Source organism: Anneissia japonica, unplaced genomic scaffold (genome assembly GCF_011630105.1).
Source record: "Anneissia japonica isolate Jap-2015-1 unplaced genomic scaffold, ASM1163010v1 scaffold287941_len684077_cov200, whole genome shotgun sequence".
In the NCBI taxonomy this organism is placed as follows: Eukaryota; Metazoa; Echinodermata; class Crinoidea; order Comatulida; family Comatulidae; genus Anneissia; species Anneissia japonica.
In genome coordinates this window covers 306,259-317,917 of record NW_022713799.1, presented here as the reverse complement: position 1 = coordinate 317,917, position 11,659 = coordinate 306,259, and the positions used below count along the sequence as shown (strand labels likewise).

Here is an 11,659-nt window from a genome sequence, read left to right as displayed (position 1 = left end):
CCATTAATGCAAATGTCATCATTTGGCATCCAAGTGTTCTATGCCTACAAGTACATTCAGCCAGGATTCACCGTTTGTTGACTCCGGAGTGCCAGGCCTTTTAAGATTGAAAGGTGACCACCTGAACTACACTCTAAAATAACCTTATAAGCTATGCTTCCAGCTTAAAAATGACTTAAAAAAAGACATTATTTATTGTCTATTCATTATGGAACTATTCGTATCATATCATCACCTCAGGGGTCCCAAGTCTCAACAAATCATGGGAGTCTCCAGGATATTGGGGCAGTCTCCCGTACTCTGCAGCAAAAAGAAAGCCACATCTCACGGAAGAGGAATTTTATAACTTGGGAACCATGTCATTTACTACTGTACTAATAGGAAACAGCTACTACTAGACAACTGTACAATAATATCTCTGACACTGAGTATCGGTCTACTGTAACATACAGTAGACTACCTGTACCTTTTAATAAGCAGAAAACAGACATGATAAAAATATAGTATGGCTTTTTGTTATTCAACACTGAAACACCTGCACAAAACAGTACATTGCCTAGGTGGTCTTGCAAACCAAACATCAATAAACACGATAAAAATTGACTACCACCATTAAACAGTATTAAATTAGACTACTGTACAGTGTAGTAGTAATATCCAACAATACCAAAGATAATGTTCACAAGTCTGAATGTGTGGACCTTGGTAAAACAGATCACAGAAATTTGATTAGTAAAGACTGATAAAGAAGATTAAAAGAAAAAAAAAAAAAAAAAAAAAAAAAAAAAAAAAAAAAAAAAAGAAACAACTATTTAGGACAACTAGATCAGTGATTATCAATACTAATACTGATGAATATAGACTCCTAAAATAATCAATTAAGGTATTATGAGAAAGTAATTGCATTAGGAAAATAGATTTACAAAAAATATAAATGTCGATTTTGAAGATTAATCAACCAGTGTTTGATCAGGATGAAGATCAAAAGAATGCTTGTATCAGCTGAATAAGGATACTGTACATGATAAAGATAAGAAACTTATGTAACAATGATCAATAATACTGTGATTATCATACAGGGTTGTCCTCATAATCTTCTCTACACGTTCATATATTGTTTTTTACTGCCATTTACTGTATATTTTTATTTGAATTTTTATCATGTTGGTCTTTTTTTGTAAATTAAGGAGAAATGTCAGAATTTTTTATTTGCTGCCTATGCTAATGTTTTTTTTTTGTTTTTTTTTAAATGTGTTTTTATATTTTTAAACCAAACAAAAATCTTATTAATATCTTTATCCTATTTTATCCTCACTTCAATTCAATGCTTATTACTTGTCTCATAAAAATAAAGAAATTTGTAGTTGGTACACACATAAATTTTTACACAAACAACATTAAAATAAGAAAAAAAAAATAAAAATTAATTAATTAATGCACACCAACTGTTGATAACCCAGAGTGGATTGGGGGCTATGAGATAGTAATAGTATTACCTACATTTTGATAACCAGACTGGACTGGGGATATATAGCACACCCTCCTCTTATACTGTACAGTCACCAGGGGATACACAACCGACCTGGGTACAAACGAATTGTTGTACCTGGTGGTTCCAGTGAACAGTGATCTGAGCTGTACATCACATTCACCATGCATAAGGCAAAACTTTTATTTAAAAATACCTTGTTTAGCGAACCCACCCACTACAAATATTGATGATTTCGAATAAAAATTAAATTATATTTTTGTCCAATTAGCGTACCCGCTGCTACGAAAAAGTGAAAATTTCTATAAAAATAAAAGTTGTTCGTTATTTTTATTACATCCTCAGCTGCCTTGAAATCTCCAAAGATAAAGGTGTGTATTTTTCCCTAATTTTATAAATTTGAAGTACTTAACCATCCTATTTTACATTCACCAATAAATTTTATTTCTATTTTCTCCTACGCCTTAAGTTTTTGGTAAAACTATTTGCTAAATAAGAAAACAAAATTCTATTTTTATTCTGCCCTCCTTACGATGATCTTTAAAAACATAAGTATGCGAAACAAGGAATAAAAAAGTCTCGCCTAATAATAGACAGCAGCCATTGTCATCATCACTATAGTTCCTAGGTCATGGCCTACAGTAATGTTGATGCAATGCCAATGTTGTAGGATTGTGTACCCTGCATCGTTTACTTTCAATGTGTGGGCGAGTATGCTAATATTGTGCATAGCAAACAGTCTACACTGCATTGGAATAATGGCTAAACAAACATCAACATGGCTAATATTTACAAAACATTAATGCCTTTTCCTCAAACCTGTTTGGGAAGATCAACTGTGAATTCAATCTCTATTTTTTCTCTTTTTTTATTTATTACTGCATTATGGTAGTGGTAGTACAAATTGGTGGTTAAAAATGCTTCCTTTTTATATCCAAGGGCTCTGTGCCACGCTATTTCCTAAAACCACATAGTACCAACCATAGAGACACAGTAAGTTACCTACACTTTTTTTTATTTTTTTTATAAGAACCATTAAAACTTTGCCCAGGCTCTGTGTTCTTATTTTTTTTGCCAATTTCAGGCACAAAATGTTCTTATTTTCTCACTTTTACACTTTTCAAACATACCAATTATTATTGTATAGCAGTATTTTACTGTACTGTATTGTAGAGCGTATTACCAGGAAACAGTGAAAAAACAAACTCTTCCCTGGTATTTTACATAGTCACAGCTACTGTAAAAAAGGTACACATAAGATTTGTTGGTTTTCAACATTTTACCCTCAGCCTCAATTTGTTCTTATTTTGTTCTTAATTTTTATTCGATTTCAGCCCCAGTGTTCTTATAAAAAAAGTAAGTATTGCAATAGTCTACTAACCAAGGAATTTTAATGGAGATGTATTCTTTAATGATAATTATGATTAATAACATTTAAAACAATGAGGAGAATGATGAAGGTGTTCTGTATAGACTTTCAGACAGGACATTATAAAATATTTACGCTTAAATGGACATGCACAGACAATGATTTGTGAAATAACCCTACGACAGTACAATTAGATTCTAAAAAAAGGCAGTGTGATTAATGTTATACTGGCAGTCTTAAAATCAACTCTCTTTATTCTTAAATCAATTCCTAATTCTGATTATATACTTATTGTATGTATTGTACTTGGATTAGGATAATAAAATCAAATCATACAATTACGAATTTGTTTCAGAATGGTGCAACAATAGTCATGCTTTTTTTTAAATTTCAGTATCCAGCACAGGTAGTATAAAATGGTTTATTGAGGCTTATTTTGGGTACTTTCGCAGTGATAATACTCCAACATTTATAAGGCGCGAATGATCAAAGGCGCTAGAGTTATTACCCCTGGTCACTGGATAACGTACAATGGCAAACCAGCACAAAGTGCAACTTCCTCTGCTCCCTGGGGAGTATCCCTAGTCGTTCATTACTTCTTTAGCTCACGAAACTATGAACATTCAAAGCCACAACATCCTACCAGGTACCCATTTATATTCCTGGGTTGAGAGAGGCAAACGTAGATAAAGTGCCTTGCCCAAGGACACAAGCAACTTACACAGCGAGAGTTTCGAACCCCTGACCTCAAGGTTGGGAGTCCAAGCCACAATCGATGTGCCAACCACTTCCACAGTACAGTAGTTCAGTTGGCTGGCAAAAAAGGAGTACAGTGGTGGAGCACGAGTAGTAGTACTATGAGCTGAAATTTAGTTAATAATTAATATTGTAAAACCAGGTTATGTGGTAATTATTATTGTTTCAGACTAGAGAGAGGGATGAGATCATCAGTGGCTAATGGGGAAAACCTGGATGAAGCTAGCGACCTTCACCCTACAGAGGGTCAACAAATTGTAGACAAGAACTGTAAACAATATTTAACAAATGCATGGCGACTTCGATCCAAACTTTATGCAACCTGATAGTACCGCTAATATTTTTGTAAATACTGACCTCATGTTAACAGTTACAGTAATGTTTAATAGTTGTACCGTATTTACTGATGTAAATATGTATTTCTTTGTTGTATTACTTTACATTTGCTATGTATTTTCATTATTTTCAATTGTTTAATTTTCAAGTCTAATTAAGGTTCCTTCAAAAGATAATCACGAGTGATCCTTAGTTGTTATAACGACCCTTTGTGATTACCTTATGAAACATTAGTTAAGAATATTTATTTACTGTATGTCTGTGGTAGTGTACAGTATATATCTGGGCTCGTGATTGTGTGTATATATGCTTGTATGCGTGTACTGTATGCAAGTACGTACTGTGTGTATGCATGCATGTATGTGTATGTATGTATATAATGTATAAAGGCCTATTTACATAATTTTTGCTTTCTTTGTTTTGCATTTAGTTCTTTTTTCCTTTTTTTTATTTGAATTTTATTAATGTATTTGACTTAGTTAAGATTTTTGTTTTGTATATTATGGATGCACCACTCGGAAATGAGCAAGTGCCACTGATTCAAAAGTCAATCCTAATAAATATCAAATAGCTAATGATAGCTGATGAAAATTAAAAATCCACTTAAAGCAGAACACATATTTCACTATCAGAAAATGATACTGAGTTTTTAGTAACCTTCATAATCTGCTATAAAATGTTTGTTCTCATTTCTTATGTCTATTTAATTTGTGAGAGTTGAAGTATCACAGAATTAAAAATATTTAGATTGTGACAACGCAAAAGCGCATCAAGGCACGATAGCGCATCGCAGTTAAGATCCACGATGGAAATATGAATTTTCTTGATGACCATTAAGTGGCAGTACATTGCATACCTGTACAGCGATCATCAAAGCTAAAAAGCCGGGCACTCACGGCACCCAACGGTTGTTGGCCACCGACAATCAGCAGATGGCGCAGCGTCGTCTAGCGCTCACAGGAAGCAGAATTGGATCTGTTGTACGACCGTTGTAAGGCACAGCGAGTGCGCGGCTTAACTTGTTACCACCATGTTTACTTTGGTGCCACATTAGAAATGTTGCTAAAACACTGATTTTGACGAAGAGGCAAACAGTCAGAGTACTCCAAAGGCGTAACTGATTCATACAAGTAAAAACTATAGAACTTTTTAACCTTTCATTAACCACTAATTTTATTTTTTTATTTTATTTTATTCAACTTATAAGGCAAGAACAGAACAGGTGAACAAGCACCTCTACAGAGCCGTCTTACCACCGGACAAAAATGAATAAATAAATAATCAAATAAATGTAAAAAAGATAAGGATTCAATTAGAAAAAAAAAAAATTTTTTTAGTGACTGTTCCCTCAGGGCATTCTGACAAAAGAGTTGACCTTACTGTATAAGGCACTGCTGATTTTTAAGCACATTTACTCAAACTACTGTAAATATTTGGCAATGGAAAACAAAATTATATATTAATTTCATAAAGCATAAAATTCCCATTAGGCATAATTCCTAAGGGAACACCAGTAGTTGCCATGAAAGACTTTCTGTTAACCATATACTTATCATTGCAATGCATTGTGATGCATTTTGGTGTTTGTAGCATGTTCATCCGAGTGAAAAGTGTCTGTATTAGTAGGTTCTGTTGACCAACAAACACATTTCAGCTTCGGCAGTGTAATACAAAGACTGGTACAGCTGGTGTTGTAATAATAATATCTGAAGAGTCGTTTGTGTTTAAAACAATCCTTTCTTTGCAATACATTTACTAGATGGAAATTACAAAGTACTGTAGAAAAAGCATTAAAAGACAATAATTTCTTTTTACTATTCAAATATGAATAAAATATTAGTCAATAACAATCCTTACTAAAGTAATCATCAAATTTAATTTAAAAGAATGGTGCAGCTAGTAATCAGAGAGAGTTTCTGTAGGGAATATTTAATTACTTGAACAATTTTTATTAAGTAAATGTAAATTTGAATTAGAAAATATTTTCTTTGCCAATTAGCCACATTTATTAATACTGTTCCTACTAACAGTATATACTGTGTACTGTACAAACCTGTGAATTGAGTGGTAATCAATTTAAGCTTTTATAATAAAAAGATTAACGACTAGAAAAAGTGGACTATATTTTAAAGACATTATACTGTAGGAGGAAATTCAATTCAAAAATACAATGACAAATCATGTGGGAACCAACAGAAAGTAAATATTCTCTCCAATAACAAAACCAGTCTAGATACCAAAATAAAGAGCCTGTAAGTAATCTTCCTACAGTACTAAAAACACTGTAACAGTACAGTGATGTAGAAGAAGCCCAAGAAGGGTCCGGATCATATCAGCCTCACTATAATTGTGTGCTACATATGTACCAAAAATTGATGGCACTGCCACCTCCGGATCTAGAGACGGGCGAAATTGGCTACCGTCTGAGGTAAATTTGAATTTTCTTTATTCAATTTGTTTATTCAAATATTTAGGGAAAGGGGGCCGGACCAACTAGGCCCCCTTAAATCCACACAATTGTATCTCAATTAGTTTTCAACTAAAAACAAGAAAACATATTGTCCTTACCAATCAACAGATGCTTAAACCAATCAGTAGTCTTTTAAATTTCTGCCAGCAAATTTAATGATGTTCCTAGTAAACTATCTCAGTTAATTATTGAAAACTGACATTTTTTTTATCTGTGAATTATTGAAAGTTTATGACTTATGTGGATGTTTTAAATGAGCAAATCAAAGTTTTAATTTTTAAGGTTTTACTAAATTGTTGTATCACTGATTGCACTGTAGGCTTAGACTAACCGAGTGACAATATGTCGGCCTTGTACATTAGTTTGGAGTACCAGTTAACAATGCTATGTGGTTCTACCCACTACCACTATAATCAGAAAGGTAAACAAGGATGTTCTACTGTCTACAAAATGCCCAAAGGCCCTGTTTATTGTTACAGTAACAGTGCCATGATGTTCAAGCATGAGATAATTAGGGTAAATGTCCATTCATGCTGCTACATCTGTTGAAAATGTAATCATGCTGCAGTATTCCTATCTAAGCACCCAGTTCAAATTTTATGCTTTAAAGGGTCTACTGGCACTTCACTACCAGGTCATCTTTTAACCTGGTACTTTTGTTCTACAGTAGAATTCATTTGGATCGGGTCTAGAACATTAGTCTACAGTATGTATTCACTGATGTTACTACCCAGACATTTCAATGAAAACTTGCCAGTCTTGAAATGGCAAACACAAGATTTCAAAAATCAAGATAAATGGACAAAAAACTAAATCTGTTCAGATTTTCTACAACTTTAACAACCCCCAAATTTAGGACCCATTTAAAGATTGATTCATTCAAATCATGCAAAGCTTGTACCCATTAGCAAAGAGTATAACTTCAAGAGGTGGGACTTTTTGGGTTCCGTTGAGACTTAATCCTATCACGAAAAGTACTACTACCATGAACAAACTAGCAGGCGTCCTTCAAAAGAACATAAAAGGCGTTCGTCAGTGGTTTGTATCACACTCGTGCTGCGTTTATAAATGCATTCGAGTTTCGAACATTATTCGAATTCTAACAAGGCAGTCAAACATCTTGGAATTCTATAATCGTTGCTATTACAGTAGCATGTTACATGATTTTAATTAAGCAATTGCCATGTTGGCGAAATCCAAACTTTATGGAGTTTTGATGAAGCCACAAACCATTCTATATTTACAACTTTTTCAAGGATGCAAAATATATATTTAATGGGTCAAAGCTTTTAAAATAGTGCCATCATGTGTTGTGACGATTTTTATCCTTATGCCGGGCACAGACAGCGTGGTGCAACAGTCGTATGTCTGTCGACGAATCTATCTTTGCCCTCAGCAGATTGTTGACTGTGGACTGTCATTAATACAGTCAATCTGTAATTAATATATGCCTCGTCACGTTGCACTCAAAATGGAATAGCATCAGCCAACAATCATCGGCACAGTGTGTGCCCGGCTTTATGTTCGTACTACCACGCCATTTAGTGCGGCTACATCACTGAACTTGGTGTAAAGAGTATTTCAATTAAAGTTATTAAATTAGAAAGTTGTCAGCAATTCTTTCTGACCAAGAACAGAATGAAAATGGCAAGACTTTGAATGATCAAGTTGAGAGTGCTAGTGTATTGCATACAAATTGGTTAAGCTTGGTTTCCATACAATCGCTACACTGTCAACATAGTGCTTTTTAGTACAATCGTTGTACTGCGTAGCAGACCCCGACGCAATCTGGAAGGCTCCTTGATTCAACAGACCAATCAGCATCACCGAAAGCTGTCGGCGATTTTATGGAAACCAAGCTTTAACTGTAATGTTGTTAATCATTTGGCATTTACATAGGACTTGATGAAAAAAGGCAAAAAAAACCAATAACAAATTGGTTATCTGTACCCTGTCATATAAAATTGAAAGTTAACTTTGTTCGTATGAATGTAGTATAAATGTGAAGTTCATCAAAGATAGGGTTGGTTATAATATTATTAGTATGAGTGATATGTGCACAAAAATAACATATCATTGTGACTTACATTAAGGCCTACAGCAATTTTTTATGGATATCAAAAACTTACCTTGTTGGCCCCCTGAACACATTAATGAGTCGGTGCTTAGGAACATCACAGTCAACAAATGTGGATATGTTGTTTCCAAAGCCATGCATAACGCTTTAAAAGCTTCTTTTCCTTTAGTTGGTAAAATATCCAGAAGTGTCTGCATCTTGGAGTGGGAAGTAGTTTGCTGGTTAATTAAAGTTATATCAGCCTGGGATAAGATCTTGTGATGGAGCACTGGGTACAACAATCGATCCACTTGGTCGACAGAATGGATAAATTTTGTCCTGTGAGTTAGCAGTAATTCTTTGTGTTTTACCTCCATGATGGAAGTGTTCATACTGCATATATGTAGCAGGAAAGTTAAAGTAACCAAACAAAGGTTAATTATCAACAAAAAGTTTATGGACAGCCATCCATAGCTGAAACATTTCGGCCATATTGGCGGTGTAGGCTAGGCCTATCTTCGGTTAAAAATCTATCCCTATTCCTAAAATGGTTGCCTGCTGAGAATACGGCGAAGTTTTTGTTCGCCCGACGATTCTTATCGAAATGGCTTGCATTTTAAAGGTGGTAGTCATCAAGGTATAGTTATATTTTATCATTACCCGAAGTTTGGTTACATGTTTCTCTTCCTACCGTTCAATAACTCTCAAAATTTCTAACGTCTTCTGGTTAGCACTCCGTCGCCATTTTGTATTGTGCAGTTGGGCCTGATGTAGATTGGCGATGAATAATGACAACAGACCTATCCTATCAATCATCGTTACGTCACTATCCTTATAAGGTTCTTGCGGCAGGAGGAGTGTGACAAAAGGAAAAAAACTCCGCCCTCAATAGTTATTTTTAATTGATTTCTGGATTTATTTTTGTCATGTATTTTATTAAAATATAAAGTAAAGCATAGACTAGCAAAACAACGGAGGAAAGGCAGTAACATCAAAGAAAGAGGAAAAGGTCATTGATAGATTTGGATTTCGATTTGATTTTTATATAAAAATTATAACAGATTGAAAATTGTGATAAAGGTTAATTCCTAGGCCTATTTCTTATTATTTGAACATACCTTATTGAAGAATTTGGTAAAATTAGAAAACGTAAGTCTATATATTTTAATAGAATGAAATCAAAGGTAATTGGGAGCTGTCTTCCATGGTGAGAGTGTTGCAAACCAAATAATAATAATTTTTAAAATATCGTTTTTTTGAAATATAAGAAGACAGCATAGTAATAATAAATTGTTTAAAAAAAGTAACCTTTCACTCCAACTGTTTTTATGCATACACAATTAACAAGGTACCCACACAATAATTTACCTGTAGCAGACGTACTTTCTTATTATTATCGTGCAATTTAAGTAACTTTTTACTTCTATATTAAAAGTGGTTTTTTTTATGGATGTTGTGCTTTTGCCTTTGTTGTGTAAATTTGTAAATGTATAGTATGCCATTTCAAATTACATTTCTGTTTTTATATGAATGGACAATTGGACTATTGAGATTGAAAAAAATATATATAGACCCTATATCCACTCAAGCTTTATTTTTTATTTGATATTATTTCTTATGCATATACAGCATAAAACATATTTAATATTTTTTAAATATTATATTTATATTGTATATCGTGCCATTTAGATTCCAAACATTTACTTCATTACAATACAACAAAATGGGACGACAAGACAGATTTTATTTTATGTTCGTACGCCTTAGTATTATTAATGGTTTTAAATCATTTTAAGCATTGAAGAAGTGATGAGGATGGAAATACTTTGAAAATAAAAAAATTATTGAAAACGATTACCGTAACTCATTTCTCCTGTCTGCAATCCGATAAACAATGCAAGCCATAAAAAGAGAGATAGGGCCTAGTTGAAATTAACTCAGATAATAGTAGGCCTATTCGAATGTTTGTGTACTGTACGTTATAGGCTTAGGGCACATAGAAAAAATTATTAGATTATCACTCTTTTTTATTTAAAAAATTGATGAGGGAGGGCGGTTTTTTTTTTAACAGAACAATAGATTATTTTGCTTTTGTTTTTATCGATGAGGGAGAGACTGTTTATATTTGGTCTGTATTATATATTTTTTTTAAAGAAAATGTATTTAAAGTCACAGAATTGCATTGTTATTTTTATGCTGTTAAAATAATTGATGCGGCAAAAAAAAAATTTTTTTTTTATTCCCGCATCTATATTACCCGAATTTTTGACGCGGGCGGGAGTGATACGTTTTTCTATTTGCCCTTATAATATATTTTTCTACTAACTAATCAATTGTATCCTTTTTTAAACACCATTTAACTATATTTTATTTAAGTTTTTTTATGTGTATGTTGAACCTTGAAAAAGAATTTCATGTGAACCTTACGTGACAAGAAAGAGAAACTTGAACTTGCAACATGTAAATTAGTAGAGAGGGCGCTTTAGACATTTTCATGTTTGCCAGGGGACAAAACACAGAATACAGTACTGTACTGTATCGTCAATTGTCCATCATAATTATCATCGTCATCATCATCATCATCTTACCAAGTCACTGGACGTTGGCGATCATACCTTTCCACAATTATCTGTCTCAGTGGCGTATCTAGGGGATGTGCACGCCCCTTCCCCCCCCCCCCCAATATAGCTCAAGTAGTTAAAAATCGGCTCAAATCACCACCTTATTTTACGAGCTAGCGCCCGTCACCTAATCATCTAGGCCTATCCCCACTTCACCTTCGCCCCTCCATCAGCCTCCCCCCATTTCAAGACTCCTAGATACACAATTTGACATACTCTTCATTAGCCAAGGTCTACCTCCCTTTCTTTTCTTAAATGCCCAGAAATTCTAAATCGTCCCCTAATGAAATTAATATTTTTACAACCCCAAATTAATTATCTGGACCAAGATGTGTATTCCTTTACTATTAGGTCTCCACATTAATGTGTTTGCCTATTTGTTTTATTCTGTGACATATGCTTTGACATCATTAATATTTCACAATAAAAACACAATTGAGAGGGACTAATCGAAAAATAAATACCGATTTATTCGAAATAAACGCCCCGGGTTTTTCGAGGGATGCGTTTATTCGAGAGAGGTTGTGTTTTTTGTTTTTGTTTTTTGGTGTAAAATGGATAA

The 11,659-nt window shown here is 33.7% G+C and overlaps 1 protein-coding gene across 1 annotated transcript in view; it reads right to left on the bottom strand.

The window, feature by feature from the left end:
* The window catches only part of LOC117108783 (disks large homolog 5-like), a 52,615-nt gene extending 43,344 nt beyond the window's left edge, over positions 1-9,271 (bottom strand). The window contains exon 1 of the mRNA XM_033250932.1: positions 8,550-9,271. Coding sequence (XP_033106823.1) covers positions 8,550-8,868 — 319 coding nt within the window. The 5' untranslated portion in view covers positions 8,869-9,271. The remainder of the gene's footprint in view (positions 1-8,549) is intronic.
* Between the last annotated feature and the right edge of the window lie 2,388 nt (positions 9,272-11,659).